We start from the raw sequence: 19221 nt of genomic DNA on the forward strand, positions 1-19221 counted from the left end.
CATTGGTTATTCTTATATGCATGCATATAAGTCCTTCAGTTGACCTCTTAACCCTCCCCAAATCCTCCCCAGGCTTCCCACTGTAGTTTGACAGTCTGTTCAATGCTGTTCTGCCTCTGCATCTACCCCTGTTAATCAGTCTATACTGGTCCCCATTATCTGTTTCAACCTCACCAGGGCCGTCCCAACCTAGTTAAAAGTTTTAATGTCACACCATCTTTTGTGGTCACTTTAGGTCTCTGAGTTTGCAAGGCCACCTCCCAGGCCTCCCTTGAGCTTGTTATGTTTAGTGTGTGGCCCCTTTCAGTCCACACTTTACTATCAAATTTTTAAACACTCGTTTTCAGATTAAGGAAGTTCCTTTTATTTCTGGTTTATTAAGTTCTTAACATAAATAGAGGCTGAATTTTAGGTGGAGTTTTTCTTGAAAGTGTCTTTTGAAAAATGTACATGGTTTTTCTTCTTTAAACCTTTAATGCTGTGAATTAGTGACTTTTATATTGTGAAATGGTGTTTCTGAAACAAACCCACATTTCCTGCACATTATCGTTTTTATTCATTGCTGATTGTGTTACTGTTCATGAAGGATGTTCATACTTGCTAATACTAGCCTATTATTTTCCTTTCTGAGTTTTGAAAGAATTAAGTGGCCATCTCAGATGGTGATTAAAGAAAATGGAATTTATTTAAGGAAAAGGGGACGGGAGATGAGGATATGCATGGGAAGGACTACGCAGTACTGAGCAAAAGGTATTGTACCCCATGATGGCAGCAAAAATGTACTTAGGACCGTGAAACAAGGGCATAGATGACAGTGGTTCTCAACCTTCTGGCCCTTTAAATACAGTTCCTCATGTTGTGACCCAACCATAAAATTATTTTCGTTGCTACTTCATAACTGTAATGTTGCTACTGTTATGAATCGTAATGTAAATATCTGATATGCAGGATGGTCTTAGGTGACCCCTGTGAAAGGGTCGTTCGACCGCCAAAAGGGTCGCGACCCACAGGTTGAGAACCCTTGGCATAGAAGAAGCAACAGAGAAGCCTAGGCTGGGCTGCTTTGACTCTGAGAAGTCAGAGAAAAGGGCCCTTGGAGACAAGTGCAGGGGGTTAGCCGGAGACAAGCTGCCGCTGCCCATTGCTCCCCTGGTTGCAGGTCTCATGGGGTCCCTTAGAGGTTGGGGGATACATGCTTGTCGGGAAATGGGAAGGGCATGCTCCTTGGAGGGAGAGTGCACACTGGGACCTTTATCCTGAGCACATTTCTCTCTTTCTTTCAGGTGGAAATCTTAGGGGAGGTCTCAGGGGAGGGTCTTAATAGAATACTCATCAGCATCCCAGGTGTACTCTTTCAGGATCGTGGTTGCCACTGATTGGTTGCTGCCAGGGCAGGAAGTTATTAGTCAATGCAATAGGTCCGGAGGCAGCCCTGTGTCATTTGTCTGGTTTTTCTGCTTTTCTGGGCCTGGAGCTGAAATACAACTGAAGCCTAGATGTTATCTTTAGGGAAGAAAATGTCAGCCGGTCTAAACTGTCTGAAAAGCAATATGAAAGATGGGGGTTGCGGGGTGAGCTTAGGTTCTTGTTTTCTCAATTGTGCTCCTTGAGTCATCTGGAGCTTTCTGTCCTGGTGAGTCTCTGTACTTGGCTCATGTCCCTGCTCTGCTCATGTCTAGCAAGTTTCTTCTGATTTGGTGGTCAACATTATACCAGCCACACAATCAGAGCTGGGGAAGTGTTCTCTCTCTTGTTTTCTGTAAGAGCACCTGTAATATTATAATTAATTGATCCTTGCCTGGCTGGCGTGGCTCAGTGGTTGAGCATCGACCCATGAACCAGGAGGTCACGGTTTGATTCCTGGTCAGGGCATGTTACCCAGGTTGCGGGCTTGATCCCCAATGTGGGGTGTGCAGGAGGCAGCCAATCAATGATTCTCTTTCATCATTGATGTTTCTATCTCTCTCTCTCTCTGAAATGAATAATAATAAAAAAAGAATTAATTGCTGCTTGAATGTTTGGAAAACTTCCTGTCAAATAATCTAGGTTATATGTATCCTTTATTGGAAAGATTAAACATATAAACTCAGTTTGTCTGTTGGTTAATAGGGCTACTCATAATTCTCTTCCTTTTTGACTTAGTTCTGGTTTCATTTTATTTTTCTAAGCATTTATTCCTTTTAATCTAATTTTGCAATAAAGATGCTCCTGATGTTCTCCTATTGCCTGCTGTCATTGTTTTCTTTTTTACTCCTATTATTGCTTATTGTGCCCACCCTCATTTTTTCTTAATCATTCATCCAGAAGTTTGCTTTTATTTTTTAAAATATATTTTATTGATTTTTCACAGAGAGGAAGGGAGAGGGATAGAGAGTTGGAAACATCGATGAGAGAGAAACATTGATTAGCTGCCTCCTGCACACACCCTACTGGGGATGTGCCCGCAAACAAGGCACATGCCCTTGGCCGGAATCAAACCTGGGACCTTTCAGTCTGCAGGCTGATGCTCTATCCACTGAGCCAAACCGGTCAGGGCCAGAAGTTTACTTTTTAAGGAATCATCTCTAGACTTTGTTGGTTCTAGTACTAATTTAATGAGCCAAATTTCAATGCAAAGGAAGGTTGGGCTTCCTACAGACTCTTTTCACCTGTTGACACCAAAGGGAGGGGCTGTGACCAGGAGCCTGGAGCTGCCTCATGACAGAGTGGGGGGGGGGGGGGGGGGCAGGGGCGGAGGGGAAAGAGGCTTTCCAGGTGTGCTCTTCCGGGGTTGTGGTCGCATCCTCTCCTTTTCCCTGAGGGCAACGGGGTCTCCTGGTGATGGGATGAGACTGGAATCAGGCAGCAGTGTGGTGAGCTGGGCTGGCTGCATTACTTCTTTTTTATTTCCGCATAAACTGGCTCTGTGGCTGGTGGGGATGGGGAGGCTGACGTTGGTTTCTTTGATTCTTGGCCACTGAAGCTCAGCAAAGAATATGTAACTTCATGGGTCTGAAAGGGATAAGAAGTGGTCAATTAAATCAGTGTCACAGGCCGGGCCCTCACCTGGCCTCCTGTCATTTGGCACCACCTGCTCTCACCACTTGAAACTTCTAGTTTTGGAGGATTTTTATTTCCCATTTTCTATGCTTGCTGACATCATTTGAATGATCATTAGAAGACAGATTATGTTATTCATACAATGGAAGAGGGGGATACAGCAGTGAGAATGAACAGCTACAAATATATACAACAATATGGATAAGTCTCATGAAAACCATTTTGAATGAAAGAAACAAGACACAAATAAGGATATACTGTGCTTTTTAATGTAAGAGCATAAACAGGCAAAAATAATCTAGTGCATTGGAAGGCAGGATATAGTTACTCTTTGCAGGAAAGTGACTGGAGGGTTTCATTTTGCAGGGAGATGACATGTTTTGTTTCTTCATTTCAGTGTTACTTACCTTACAAGGGTATGCTCAACTCATGGTAATTTATACATTGTTAACATATACATATGCTTTAAGCACTTTTCAACACATGTGTGTGCTCTGTTGAAAGGCTAAATGAGAGAAGCTCAGTAAAGTTATTATAAAGTGAAGGAACTAAGACCTCAGACCCACTGGAATGGACATTATCCTTTAACAGGAAGAACAGGATCAGATTGAGGTAGAGGAGGGAGAATGACCCAGTGCCTTCCTGATGTTGGGCACCGTGCTGGTGCTTTGCATGTGTTATCTCATTTCTATCCTTCAGCTTCTCTCTGAAGTAGGCAGCATTTCGTGTTTACAGATGACAGGGTGAGGATCAGAGAGATTAAGTTACGTGCCCAAGGTCACAGAGGAACTAAGAGTCACAGCCAGGATTCAAACTCAGGACAGGGGTAATTCCAGAGCCCACATTTTTGCATGAGGTAGGCTCATGGGAGTAGTTAACCAATACATCTTGGTTTGTTGCTGCATTGAGGAACCTTGATTCAAACGTGATTGCACTTGTGTCCTCCATTCTCTATAGAGGTATATGCATGAGAAAATGAGCCAGTGAAACTGGCTGTGCTTACCTTGTTCGGTGAGCTGTCAGAGTGGCCCTGACCTGGGAGTTGAAAGAAGAGTTAGCAATCCATGAAAATGCAAAGCTGACTTAGGGTCTTACAGCCTCGGTGTTCCTAAGCTGTTGTGATTTCTAGCTGAAGGAGGTGGCAGGTGGTAGGAGGAGGGTGGGATGTAGCCCATGATTACTTAAGGAAATTGCTTCTTCTCAGAGTCTGTGGTCCAGACCCAGGGTGTTAGTACCAGCAGGAGGGGGTAGGGTTGAGGGGTGAGTGGGGCAGGGAGGCCTCAGTCCACTTCTGAATTTTTTTCCCCAGCTCACAAGGTGTTGTTTTTGCCCAGTTGAGTTTCTCAGCAACAGGCACCAGTGGCAAGGAGGGGCATAGAGACTGACTGCACCCAGAGCACCACAAGACAGGGAAAGTCTCACCAAAGGAGAGTGCCCACATCCGTAATAGAGGAGGAGGGGAAGGGGTAGATGAGGAATGGCTTTGGAAAACATGTCCATCTTACTCAGGCCTGCCAGGTCTGGCTGAGTGAGTCTCTCCCAGGGTTGGGTCTCAGGGGAATCTTTTGTGACTAGAAGGGTGTGAGGACCTACGACAACCTAAGGTTGGGAAGTGGAGATCTCCTCTAACATTTCAGAAGGTACTGAATCCTTGGGACCAGGTTTCCTGCTAGGGCAGGGCATGTGGTGGAACACACCAGCTCTCACTGGTGATGGCTTTACTTACTGTTGTTGGAGGCTGAAGGTTTGTGCTCTGTGAGATCATGCTGGTCACTTGCCCTAAACAAATATCAGAGACTGTGACTGCTATTCCCAAGCACAGGATCTTTGCTCCTTGAAGTAGGAAGGACACTGTCCGCTCATTTAGAACAGAGTCAGTATTGCCTTCCTCCTAGGGCTCCTCTTCAGTGTACCCACCATCCCTCCTATAGTGCACTCCTTTCCTGCTGCACTAACGTTCACACAGGCCCATCCCTTTAAAAAAATCTTCATCTGGTATTTATTACCTTCAGAAAGCGGAAGGGAGGAGAGAGGAGAGGGAGAGAGAGAGAGGGAGAGAGAGAGAGAGAGAGAGAGAGAGAGAGAGAGAGAGAGGTGCCCCATCAGGGGATAGAACCCTCAACTTAGGTTTGTGTCCTTACTGAGAATGTACACCTGGCCAGAGCACAAACTGATAAAGAGTAGTCTTTATCAGTTCCTTCTGAGCCTATTTCTACCTGGACACCTTTGGCTTTGTTGATTCTGTTTTCATTCTTCATTTATTTCCCAAAAGGCCTTTAATTTCAGCTTTAAAAAATATATAAATCTGTTGATTTTAGAGAGAGGAAAGGAGAAGGACAGATAAAAACATCAATGATGAGAGAATCATCCATCAGCTGCCTCCTGTAAGCCCTGTTCTGGCAATTGAGCCCCCATCCTTTCATGTGCCCTGACTGGGAATTGAACTGTGACCTCCTGGTTCATGGGTCAATATTCAACCACTGAGCTGCACGGGCCAGGCTGGTTTCACGTATTTTTAAGGTTCTCTTCCTGACCTGCCCCTCTCTTCTCCTCTTCCTGTGGTTGACAGAGCACACAACTCGCTTTCTCCTGCTACTCTTTTCATTTACTGATTTGTCTTCCTTCTTGGACCTTGGTTTCCCTGACTATAGGACCAAGGAACATAGTCAGATCTGCCCTCTCTAAACCACAGGGGGATGGGAATAACCATGTCCCAAAGAGAGTGGGGTACAGGAAGCTTGAAGACCAGGGAAGGAGAGGCCTCAGGAATCAGTGCTGAGAAGCAGGGATTTAAGAAGGAGGAGGAGCAGATCCAGGCCCAGAGACAGAGGGGAAGTCCCCTTCCCTCTCCCAGGATGGTCATCAGCCATGGAGGAAGCGGAGCAAGAGGGAAGGCCGTCATACCCTCCAGTCTTTCTGACATACAGGAAGTACGCCAGCGCTGCTACCAGAGCTACGCCAGCCAGGACGCCAACCACGATGCCGGCCATTGCTCCAACTGAGAGGCCAGGACTTGGTAGTGTTGGATCATCTGTCATGGATAGAAAAGAGAAGAGTGAGTGAGGTGACGTTATTTTACAGTGGGGGTGCCCTGGGAAACAACTCCCAGCATGAAGTAGCCTCTACTTGTTCCTCCAAGGAAGAAATTTCCCCTGGGAGGGCTGCTATGAGGTAAATAGCTCACTATAGCCTCGTAATTTTTTTCTCTCATTGTATTTCTATGTTGGTGCCCAGACTTGACACAATTCCAACCTGGACTCTTTGCACTGAGATATGGTTGGAGCTCTGGAAATGTGAGAAAGCTGATGGCCATTTTTGTAAGTCATAACTTCCCACCTTTCATGGTTGCGTTTTTTCTGTACCAGGTGTGGCGGCCATGAATATGTGTTAGTCAGGTCTCCTTGGTGAGGACTTAACTGATGGAAGGTGGTGAATGTACCACCTGCTTTACACAGAGACTTCCCCCAGGCTCCCAGCAGGGATCGGAAATAAGTCCAATGCTGTGAGCAATGGTTTTCATCTTGTGGGTAACTTTAGCTCAAGGACTCCCCATCAGCCTTGCAGATACTCTCTTAGAAGGCACTGTAGCCCTGGCAGGTGTTGCTCAGTGGCTGGAGCGTCGTTCCCTGCACCAAAAGGTCACTGGTTCGATTCCCAGACAGGGCACATGCCACTGTTGCTGACTGGATCCCCAGTGGGGGGTGTGCAGGAGGCAGCTGATCAATAATTCTCTCTCTCTCCCTCTCCCTTCCTCTCTCACACACAGCCACACCTCCACACAACATTAAAAAAACATGGCATTGGAGGTGTTTCCAACATGCTTTAAAATGAGAGCTACTGGGGATCTAAAGGTATTGTCCAGCCTGCTTCCCTTCACTACTTCCAGGGTTGAATTAAAAAAAAACACACAATTAAAACAGGTCTCTTCCTGAGACCTAACTCCCTAAATAAACCTAAAGGTGTCTTGTGCAGGAGAATTTTTTCCTATTCAAGTTAGAGCAAAAAGTTCTGCCAGCTCCTGTACCGTGAAAAAAGTTTCCATTTAAGGATTGTGGTGGCAAACCCAGAAGGCATACTGACCATAGGTTGCGGAAATGTCGCTGTTTAGACAGTCTGTGAACCCCCAGCTCCCTTTTCTAACCTGAAACAGACATATGCTCTCCAATCACCCTGAGAGGGGTAAGTGTAATTCCTTGAGAAGTAAATGATTCCATCCCAAGTAGTCACCACTAACACCTTTGTTTTGTTCCACAGCATTCCATCCTGGAAAGCAGGGATGCTCGAGGGAACATAGCGGGGAGATGGTGCATTGGGAAGTGATAGGTTCTCATCTCATAGGCCCACGGCTCATGGAGAAAGATCACATTTTAGGAAGCCGTTTGGAGCTTCCAAAAGCCCTGGTAGCAGAGTTAAAGGGCAGTCTCCTAGTTTCCTCTGGTAAAAATAATGGGTTGGTCATTACAGATATTCATCCTGGATCTTTATGGGCAGTTGGGAGTGTTCTTTAGATCAGAGGGATGTTTAGCTCCCATAGTCATGGTGTCCGAAGAGCTTGTGTTCCTTTGACTTTTGCATGAGATCCACAGTGATTCTAGGAAGAAAACACTCCCTACCCTAGGACTATTTTTTGCCTACAGATGTTGTCTAGAGTTACTTGAGACCTTTAAACCAGTATGTCGAAACGTAGTATTTCAAAGACCACCTACAACAGAATTCTTTGGGATGTTTTTTAAAACGCAAACTTCTGGGTCCCACTCCAGACATTCAGACATTCTGAATCAGAACTTTTATAGGTAGAGTCTAGGAATCTGGAAATTTTAACAAGCACCCTAAAGATTTCCTATACAAACTAAAGCTTGAAAATAATTGTCTAAAAGGGGCATAATGTCAGCACTTTTCTTTTTCAGTTTGCCAAGTGAATACTAAACAGTAATGTTATATCCTTTAAATGTTCTCGAAGTATTCTTATATAATCATCTTTCAAAATTTCAAAACTTTTCATGCAGATGGCTTGCTGTCTTCCAAAGTTAATTCACAAAGATGGGCAAAAAAACAAACAAACAAAAAAAGAACAACAGAAAAGATGGCACTTCAACCTAAATCTTTCTTTTCTTTCTCCTGCACAATAACCAGATCTGCATCCTTGCCAGAGGAAACTTCCAGGCTCCTCCCACTTCCATCCCACGTTCTTTTCTTCACAGGGATTTTTCCCCCAAATAAAGATTTGTATGTCTGATCCCATCATGGCTGCCTCCCAGGGGATGAAAACTAACAAATCAGGCTTGAGACTTTGCACTCAACTCCTCTTTTCTTTTCCTATAATGATTATTTTTGTGTGTGTATAATGCCCCCCTAACCCTAAATTAAATCATTTTGCATCTGTGTCCTTTTTTCCCCATTTCTGTTGCCCTCACTAGTGAACTCAAGATTAAGGATTAATATTAATTTTACCTGCTGTTATGGGGCACTTACTATGTGCCAGACTCTGTGCTAAATACTTTTGTTATATCTCATCTGATTCATATAATAACCTTGTCAGATAGACATTATTTCCATTTTACTGATGAAAAAATTGAGGCTTAGAGTGGTGAAAAATTTACCCAAAGTCATATGATTAGTAAGGGGTGGATCCTGGACTCTAGGACCACTGACTTCATAGAGGCCAGTGATAATAGAAGTAATAATAGCAGCCAATACCATGAAACATTTCTGTTGCGTGTGACATTTTGCTAAGGGTTTGATTCAATAGCACATTAAATACTTAAAACAATACCACGAAGCAGGTACTCTTATTGTAATTTTCTGTTGTGGAATATGCGGCTCAGAGAAGTTGAGAATCTTGGGCAAGAAATTTGCAATTGTAAATGCTTACTTTAAATAGGAAGAAAGATCTCAAATAAGCAATCTAACTCTACAACATAAGGAACTAGAGAAAGAGAACAAACTAAATTCTAATAAAGATTAGAGTGGAGATAGATAAATTACAGAATAGTAAAACAAGGGAGATAATCAATGAAACAAAAAGTTGGTTCCACCCTGACCGGTTTGGCTCAATGGATAGAGCGTTGCCCTGTGGACTGAAAGGTCCCAGGTTCAATTCCAGTCAAGGGCATGTACCTTGGTTGTGGGCACATCCCCAGTGTGGGGTGTGCAGGAGGCAGCTGATTGATGTTTCTCTCTCATCGATGTTTCTAACTCTCTATCCCTCTCCCTTCCTCTCTGTAAAAAATCAATAAAATATATTAAAAAAAAAAAAGTTGGTTCCTCAAAAGAGATGAAAAAATTGACAAAACTTAACCTAGTTTGACTAAGAAAAAAAGTGAGAAGACTCAAATTACTAAAATCATAAATGAAAGTGGGTACATTATTACCAATTCTATGGAAATAATAAGAATTATAATAGTACTATGAGTAATTGTATGCCAGCAAATTGGATGACTTAGATGAAATGGACAAACACAAAACCTTACCAAGATGGAATCACAAAGTGGAGGGAGCGGCTCCAGAGTTAAGCCTCAGATTGACGTGGCAGAGCCACAAACAAGTCCCCGCTTAGAGGGCAGAGCCCTCTTAGCATAATTAAGCTTGACCTTATGGCCACCCCCTAGATAATTCCTAGGTAGCTAATGGGCTTTGGGAGATCCAGCAAGTGCTGCCAAAACAAGTGAAACTCACAAGAACATTGTAACTATGTTGACCACTACCTTGTTTTTCTCTGACTATAAAATAAAGCCTCAGCTTGCTGGCTGGATCCTTCTCTGTGACCTCATCCAGGCACAAGAGATCCACCAAGCCCCGGGCATATTCTCTTTGTCTCTCTTTGCTTTAATCCTTCACCTCCCCCGCTCAGGCTTACCGAACCCTTAGCTGTGCTGGCACAGCACAACAAAGAAATAGAAAATATGAATAGACCTATAAATAGTAAGGAGATTGAATCAGTGTAAGCATTTGACAAAATTCAGCATCCTTTCATGATAAAAATGCTCAAACTAGGAATAGAAGGAAACTACATCAACATTATAAAGGCCGTTTATGACAAACCCACACCTAACATTATTCTCAATAGTGAAAGACTAAACGTTTTTTCCTAAGATCAGGCAGAGACAAAGATCTGCCTTCGTTTGCCATTTCTACTCAAAACAGTATTGGAAGTCCTAGCCAGCAATTAGACAAGAATGAGAAATAAAAGGCATCCCAATTGGAAAAGGAGATGTAAAATTATGTCTGTTTGCATATGATATGACCTTCTATGTAGAAAACCCAAAAGTCCCACAAAAATTGTTAGAACTAATAAACAAGTTCAGCAAAGTTGCAGGATACTAAATCAACAGGTAAAAATAAGTTGTGCTTCTATATATGAACAATGAACTATTCAGAAAGGAAATTAAGAAAATGCCATTTACAATAGCATCAAAAAGAATAAAATTCTTAGGGATTAACTTAACCAGGGAAGTGAAAGACTTATTATATACTGAACAACCACAAAAAAACAATTGCTGGAAAAATATGGGAAGACATTCTGTGTTAATGGATTGGAAGACTACATATTGTTAAGATGACAATACTGCCCAAAGTGATCTACAGATTCAATGCAATCCCTATCAATATCCCAATGACATTTTTGGAACAAAAATAGAAAAATCCATCCTGAAATTCATATGGAATGTCAAGAGACCCCCAATAACCAAAACAAACTGGAAAAAGAACAAAATTGGAGGATTCATACTTCCTTATTTCAAAATTTACTGTAAGGCTGTGACATATAGAAATGGATTAGAAAGCCCAGAAATAAACCCTCATATATATGGTCAAATGATTTTGACAAGAGTACCAAGACCTTCCCTGCCAGGTGTAGCTCAGCTGTTTGGAGCACCGTCCCATACACTAAAAGATGATGGATTCATTTGCTGGTCAGGAAACAACCCAGGTTGTTGGTTTGATCCTTAGGCAAGGCATGTGCGGGAGGCAGCCAGCTGATGTTTCACTCTTACATCATTACATCAAGAGTCACTCTCTCTCTCTTTCATTCTCTAGAATCAATTAAAAAAAAGTGCCAAGACCATACAAGAAGGAAAGCACAGTCTTTTCAAGAAATGGCACTTGGAAAATGGTATTTACATCAAAAGAATGAATTGGAACTACTTAACACCATATACAAAAAATTAACTCACAATGGACCAAAAATCTAAGTGTGAGAGCTAAACTTAAAAAAACTCTTAAAAGAGAACATAGGATGAAATCTTTATGATATTGGATTTGTCAAGGAATTTCTGGATATGAAACTAAGAGCACAAGCAACAAAGAATCCTACATAATAAAAGGCTAATATGCAAATTGTCCCTAAGGGTGAGAGTTCGACCAACTGGGTGTTAGACGTGCACTAACCACCAGGGAGGTCCCGGCTGGCAGCCAGCAGCTGCTAGGGACCCTACTGGTGCACAAAATTTCATGCACTAGGCCTCTAGTAAGTAGATAAATTGGACTTTATCAAAATTTTAAAAATTGTGTTTATGAAACGACAATGTTAAAAAGAACAAAGACACACACAGAATGGATGAAAATATGTGAAAATCATATATCTGATAAGGGATTAATATCCAGAATATATATGTAACTATTACTCAACAACAACAATAAAACAATAGGATGAAAAAATGGCCAGAGGAACTGAATAGAAATGTCTTCCAAGAAAATATAGAAAAGGACAATAAGCACATGAAAAGATGCTCAGCATCACTAATCATTAGAGAAATGAAATCAAAACCACCATGAGATAACACCTCACACCGATTGAGATGGCTATTTCAAAAACCAAAAAACCACCCAGAAAACAATGTGTTGGCAAGGATGGGGAACACTGGAACTTCTGTGCATTGCCAGCAGGAATATTTAATGGTGCAGCCACTATGGAAAACGGCATAGCAGTTCATCAGGAAATTGAACAAAAATTACTATTTGATCCAGTATTTTGGTAAATACTCAAAAGAATTGAAAGCAGGGATTTGAACAGATATTTGTACACCCTTGTTCATAGCAGCATTATTCACAACAGACAAAAGGTAGAAACAACACAGAATTCATGGACAGATGAATGAGAAATTAAATGTGATGGATGCAATGGAATATTATTCAGCCTTAACAAGGAATGAAATTGTGATATATGCTATAATATGGACGAAACTTGAAGACACTATGCTACGTGAAAAAAAGCCAGACACAAAAGGATAAATATCATATGATTCCACTTATATGAAGTACCTAGAGTAGTCATATTAATAGAAACAGAATGGTGGCTTCCAGGGGTTGGGATTGGGGATTGGAGAGCGAGTGTTTAATGGGTACAGAGTTTTAATGTGGCAAGATGAAAAAGTTCCTAATGGATAGTGGTAATGATTGCATAACAATGTGAATGCATTTAATGCCACTGAGGTGTACACTTAAAAGTTAAAATGGTAAATTTTGTGTATAGTTTATCACATAAAAAATGAGCATAAAAACAACCTTGTGTAAGGTCACAGTGAATGCCAGATCCAGGGTCGGAAACTGAGCTCTTAACCACTTTGCCCTTCTGTTTACTGTGCTGTCTCCCGATTGACAATCTGCTCCCTGTGACTTCTGTCCATTTTTCACACCATTGGTAGAGCAATCCTCCCAGGGAGATGTAGACGGGGCAAGGAGTCACTTACATTGTACGTCCAGCTTGAGAGGGTCACTCTTGCTGGAACTGATGGGGTTGAAGACCTCACACTGAAAGCTCCCAGTGTCCTCCCTCCTGACAGGGTCTATGGTGAGGATGCTGTTGTCCTGGGACAGCTTCATCCTGTGCTTGTGAGGTAGAATCTGGTTCTTGAAGAGCCACCGGATGGAGATGCCCCTGTCATTGGTGAGGCAGGTCAGGACCAGGGCGTCCTTATGCTCTGTGACTGTGGCATTGCTGGCTTGGAGGGCTGGCTTCCCCACTGGCTCTGTGGAGAACAGAGGAGATGACTGACTGTGAAGGGGTTGCGACCCACAGGTTGAGAACCGCTGCTCTAAAGGCTTCTTTCATCAGAGTTGACACCTCTTGCCTCTCAGCCAACCTGAGTTTTTAAAAGAATAAGGCAGGTCTGTGCATCACAAGACAAACAAATGCATGAGGATCTGAGCACACAGAAGATATAAGGCTGCCTGCTCTATGTCTGGGAGAAAAAGCACAGACTCTCAGGGCTCAGATAACTATTAGAGTTTCATCACAGAGAGACACAGGACTGGGAGTCAGAGACCACCTGGCACCTGTCCTGGCTCCTCACTGACCGGCTGACTGCCTGGCTGACCTTGGCTCTCACCTGGAATGTGCAGGTGCTGAGTCCCTTCCAGCTACACAGACCTATGTTGCCGGGTTGAGATGTGTTTCCACCGAAGTCTCACAGTCCAGGGTCATCCTAGAGATGAGTAATGATGGGCCACCCCATAGTCCTTAAGCCCAGAGAGGACTGGGCAGGGTGTCCTGGAACTGGGTGTCTGAGCATAAACAATACACGGGAGATCAGAAGCTAGTCTGGCAGTACCCAGGCTGCAGGGCCACAAGGTGTGGCCGTCTGCCCAGGAGTCACTGGTGACTGACATGAGGCAGTGACCCCAGAAAGGGCAGGGCAGAGTCCAGGAATAATTTAGAAAAGAGTGAGGCGCAGCAGGAGCTGGCTGGGGGTGGCAGCAGAGCCAGGCTCTCTTCCCTTGGACTTTAATGTCCTTTCTGCCACTGCAGAGGGCAGGGATCCTTCCTCAACATGCAGACAATAGCACATACAGAAGGGGGGCTTGTGGAGTGGGGGAGCATGAACTTGCTGAAAATATGGCCCTCACGGTCCATTTGTGTTTGGCAGTTATGAGATAGATTTTGCGTTAAACTGTGAAAGAATATGTGAAAATCACTCATGCCCCAAAGTTCTAATGCCAGATTTTTCAGGAATCTCTTTCTAGAGGGTACGAAGGTCATAGACCAAGTTCTGCCATCCAACCAGGTCATACTGTGAACAAAGGGAGATGCCAGAGTGGGTTAGAAATCAGGGACTCCCTGGATAGAGAGAAGGTGAGTCCTGCAAAGAGAACAGAAGTGACCGGTGGCTGAGTCCAGGTGTCTGCTGTATAAAGGAGGGGATGTCATCAAATTGGTAGAAAGGATATGTTCCATGTTAGTAAAGTTAGGGAGAAGGTCCCTCCCTGTTTCTATGGACAGTCAGGCAGGTGGGGAGGAGCCCCCACACGGGCCTGTGGCATGTGCTCTTCCTTTTCCTTCTAACTCAGGAAACAACTGGAGTTTAGTCAAATTCATTCAAATTGAGCAGCGTCTAAGAGAAAGGACAGTGGCTGGTGGATCTCACCATCTGAGGGGATCCCACCCTGTGGTCAAGGTGTCATTATGAGAACATGTGTGTGAAACAGGCAGTGAACCAGTCAGATGGTGCAGGGTCACCAGGCCCACCTGGGGAAGGCCTCGGGAGCCACTGGGAGGAATGGGAGCCTCACACCAGTACGAGGATGTGAGTCACCAGTCAGGGGTGAAGTGAGCATAATAAGGCCCTTGGAGTGGAGGAGAGGCCTTGGCATGACTCACGTTGGTCAGTCAGTCTGTGTGATTCTGATTGAGTGACTGTATCTTCCTGTAACTCAGTTTTCCCTGAATGAAACAGGATAAGTGGTAAATGGTCTCAGGTTTGCCATGTTGCCTGTGAATGACCCTTAAATCTTTCACAATTTCCTAACCCAGTGGTCGGCAAACTCATTGGTCAACAGAGCCAAATATCAACAGTACAACGATTGAAATTTCTTTTAAGAGCCAAATTTTTTGAACTTAAACTATATAGGTAGGTACATTGTGATTAACTTAATTAGGGTACTCCTAAGCTGGCCTTTGCTAAAAAGGTCCTCAATCTGATTGAGGTACATTCGCTGAGGTCGACCCCTTCCAACTCTCCCATCCACACTCGTCTTGTATATTTGTTTCGTCTATCTCCTTTCGTTCATCCTCTCTATATGTCCAAACCATCTCAACATACCTTTCTCAATCTTCGACACTACATATTTTTTCACTCCACAACGTTCCCTAAAATTAACTTAATAAACTTTACTTAAAGTTTTAAGTCAACTTTGTACTGTACATGCATGCCTGCACGTGGTATTTTGTGGCAGAGCCACACTCAAGGGGCCAAAGAGCCACATGTGTTTAACGAGGCACGGTTTGCCGACCACTGTTCTAACCTAAAGCTTGGAATAGAGGGGCTGCCCAAGTTAACAGCCTCTGTTATTATTTGTGTCTGTGAGAGAGGATGCAGTGGACAGATCCCTGGTGGACTGGGAGCTTCCAGGAACACCTTCTCTTTTCCTCCCTGGAGACACTATCTTCCTCTTCCTTCCTATGTCCCCCAGGCAATTGGCTAATGGCCTAGGGACCTTGTCCACATACTCCCCACTCATGGTCTCAGGCGAAGGAGCAGGCTCCATCCCTCCCCAGATGTGGCTCTTGAGGCTGAGCCCTGGCTGGTGACCACCTCAGGAGCTTTGTGACTTGGGCACCTGGGAAACTATTGCTGCCAGTCAGGCCTGGCCACAGATCAATCTCAATCACCCAGAGTCTCTTCATATTCCCTGGAGTCAGGAGCCCTGGGGCAGAGGTCTCGGGGAGGGGGGTGGAGCAGCTGCCTGAATTGAACTTCTCTGTGAGGATCCCAGGGTCCCCCAGGCCAGGCCCAGCATGAGCCCTGCAGGGTTGTTCTCTGGGTCTTGGTTGGGCGGGGCCAAGGGGACTGGACTGAGGCTGGTTCCCTTTGCTGAGTCACTGCCATCAGATGGGTCCTTCTCTCTGTGGAGAATGTCTGCAGGGCTGGAATCCGGGAAGGGAACTCTGACCTTAGAAAGTTTGTCTCCACTGTGTGTGTCCTGCACTAAAGGCCCAAACCCAACCTGGAATATGAGGCAGAGGGGGATGGAGGCAGAGTGAGTGCAGGGCTGTCAGTCCTGTGTGTGAAGTAGAATATACCCCACCCGACACCCAGAGGACAGAGAGCAATCACTCACGGTATACACGGAGCTGTCCAGTTACTTGTATGCTCTCAGCATCTTTGTCTAAGGCTACTAGGGTGTAGTATCCTGTGTCCTGCAGGGTGACTTTCTGGAACAGCAGAGATCCATTGGGGTACATTGTCTCTCGTTGACTGTATGCAGGGCCGAGGGTAACTGCTTGAGTGTGTGCTGTATATGATGCAATTCGAAGGTTGTTGTCTATTTTTTCCCCTTTGTACCAGATACAGACCATTAGATTCCCAGGCAGGTTGTGGACACGGAGAAGCACATCCTTCCCTTCGGCAGCATTGGGCGGCACTGATTCAATAGTGAGCTGGGCAGTGGTGGGCAGGCTCCAGAGGGTTAAGATTGAGGCTAGGAGGGAAGAGAGAAGTTGATCAAGATTTGGAGCAATGTATTGGGAAGGAAAGATGACGGCCTGGGTCCTAGCAGGTCTCTTCATCTCTCAGCCTTGGTGTGTGTGAGTGTATTTCCTGTGGTCAAGTGCAGCAGCATGGCCAGCAATATTTCAGCACCTCTGACCTTATTTCCTGTTTGAAAACTCCCAGGTGCCTGCCTGGCTCCTGGATCCTGAAGTCAGAAATGCTCACAGGCACAGCTCAGACCCCTGTTGACACTAAAGACCTGTGTCTCCACTTTCTGACCTGTCCCTGTTCTGTTTTCCTCATGGCAGTTGAGGGTCCCTGCCTCACATCTAGATGTTTCCTTGTGTGTCTCCTCTCCATAGAAGGTGAGCTCCATGGGGGAAGGGGTTTGTCTGCTCTGTTGTACCCCCAGGGCCTGCAGCAGGCTGAAGTGCCTGTGGGTGAATGAATGAGCGCTCCCTGGGTCCCGCAGACCCTGGGGTGTATGTGCCTATTTCTGAGGTTGGAGGTAGAGACAATGCTTAGTGCCCCTGGTTCATTTTTTTCTTGTGTCACCCTGACACAAATAGATATTATTATAATCAGTTTTCAGAAAGTATTTCAGTGATGAATAACTTGTAAAACTTACCATAATCAAGGTGTTCCTGCCCCTCACCACCTCCAGATCATGGGAGTGTCCTGCTGCTGAGCTCCCACCCCCATCCCACTCTGCTCCCCTGTCCTCTTCCCTCAGGTTCAAACAGAGGCCCTCTGTCCCCTCTCAGAGCGCTGTGCTCCCCAGGAGACCCTGAGCCAGTCTCTGTTTCCCCTTTTCCTGTCCACCCCCAGGATTTATCCCCTCCTTACCAGCCAGCAGGAGCCCCTGCCAGGGGACGCACCCTCTGTGAGCAGGGACTGAGGGGGACTCCATTTCCGTCCCTCCCTCTGTGAGAAGAGCTTGAGGTCCAGAAACACTCACAGGCACTGCTCTCCCTACTGGTGGGACCTGCTGAGCCTCCTCTAGGGCAAGATCACTTTCCTGGTCACATGGGCAGGGGGCGGGGTCTGTGCCCAGGTCCCTTCCTATGTCCTCCCCTCCTTTCCCCCTCCCCCTCCCACCTTCCTGGTTACCTTCCAGCTAAATGTCAGATCCTGGGAATTGATGAGACCTCTGTTTCCTCAGTGATTCTCCACCCCCTCCACCCCCATAGGCATTTCCTTTTGAGAGAAGCTTGAGTCTTGGACAAGGAGGTGGAGGTGGGGGTGGGGGAAATTCCCTAGAGCTCAAGTTGAGTGCCCAGTAGCGCCCCCTGGGGCCTCTCTTATTCCTTCTGGACTTCTGTTTCTGAGCAGGAGCCCTGGGCTGACATGAAAAACTCTTGTCACAGGGATGTCAACCCCTTGTGCATCGGATCACCTGTGGACGGTGGTAAAGATGGTGATGCCTACAGGACACTGTAGAAATGCTGCTTATCAGCTCCCCAGTTAATGTGGATGCCCGCCAGGCTGTGAACTGGGGGTGGGGCAGCCCCGCCTCTCTCCTGTGCACAGGAGTGTCTGCAGATCCTGTTCAAAGGCAGATTCTGAGAGCCCTGGCTGGGGAGCTCAGTTGGTTAGAGCTTCCTCCTGATAAGCCAAGGTTGCCTGTTTGATGGCAGGTCAGGGCACCTGCAAGGATCTACCATTAAATGCTTAAATGAGTGGAACAACAAATCAATGTTTCTCTCACACTCCCTTCCTCTCTAAAACCAGTCAATTAAAAAACATAAAATAAAAAAGCCAAAGACAAATGCAGATTCTGACTCAGTAGGTGTGAGTGGACCAGAGACTCTGCATCTAACGAGCTCTCAGGGGAGGTGGGTCTTACTGGCCTGTGGAGCCCATTGTCTTTCTTTTTGTCATTTATCGCATATTTATTGAGCTTATTCTGCTCTCCCAGGCAGTATAGCTGGGCATACAGCAGTCCACAAAACACAGAAGTGAAAATCCAATGCTTGTTAATAAATCCATGAGCGTGTTTCACTTGCCATTTTTTGTAAACATCTAAATTTGTTTGTTTAAAAATTATGAGAGCATCGGAGCACAATTGCAATAGCAAGGCTGATGGAGGCCCCTTCACCTGAGAGGATGACCCCATCACGCCAGCATTGGCCTCTGCTGTGTCCTGGTCTTGGGTCTGTCAGCACCACTCAAATAGCCCCTCTGCTCCCCTAACCTGGGGACTTTTTTCCCATTTGTAACACTCAACCCAGCTGGGCACTGGTGAAAGGGGGCAGCCATAGAATTTGGGGAACCAACTAGTTTTGTAAGAAATATTAATCACGCTCTGTTAACCATGATTGTTTTATTCTGATGAAAGAAGGCACGTTCTACCCTGGCTGGAGCTGACCTGGAGCAGCGCTTCCTCCCCATTTGGAGCTGCCTATTACCATGGAAAGATGAACAACTTTGCTGCAGAAACTAGGATCCCAGCCCTTTGGAGATCCCCCAGCCCACTGTGCACACCTGCAGGCCTTTGCACACCTCCAGCCTGCTTACCTGTTAACTGCCCATCTGGCACTCGCTTTAGCTGCTTCCCATGTAACCCCAGTCCTTGGATATCACTAAGCCCTTTAAAGACCCTTAGTCCTTTTGCATGTCTGTAAACTGCCCTTTGGCCTACTTTTCCTTTGTGCTTTTGCTATATAAACAACTGGCTTGTGGTGGGGTGCAGCGCAGATTTCTGTGGCTGACCTGCTGCTCTCCCATGCTGCCGGCAGCACTGGAATAAACACTCATG

General features: G+C 45.2%; 1 protein-coding gene across 1 annotated transcript; it reads right to left on the reverse strand.

Annotated features, from left to right (window-relative positions):
- Positions 1-2766: 2766 nt before the first annotated feature.
- Positions 2767-17451, reverse strand: LOC118674345 (carcinoembryonic antigen-related cell adhesion molecule 1-like). Its single transcript, XM_036346017.1, has 7 exons — positions 17310-17451; positions 16093-16452; positions 12726-13004; positions 5944-6070; positions 4766-4818; positions 4043-4074; positions 2767-2991 (listed from the first exon to the last, which is right to left on the reverse strand). The coding sequence occupies exons 1-7, from the start codon at positions 17371-17373 to the stop codon at positions 2872-2874; spliced, it is 1035 nt and encodes a 344-aa protein (XP_036201910.1). The 5' UTR covers positions 17374-17451; the 3' UTR covers positions 2767-2871.
- Between the last annotated feature and the right edge of the window lie 1770 nt (positions 17452-19221).

The sequence above is a fragment of the Myotis myotis genome, unplaced genomic scaffold (assembly GCF_014108235.1).
Source record: "Myotis myotis isolate mMyoMyo1 unplaced genomic scaffold, mMyoMyo1.p scaffold_m19_p_19, whole genome shotgun sequence".
NCBI classification, from domain to species: Eukaryota; Metazoa; Chordata; class Mammalia; order Chiroptera; family Vespertilionidae; genus Myotis; species Myotis myotis.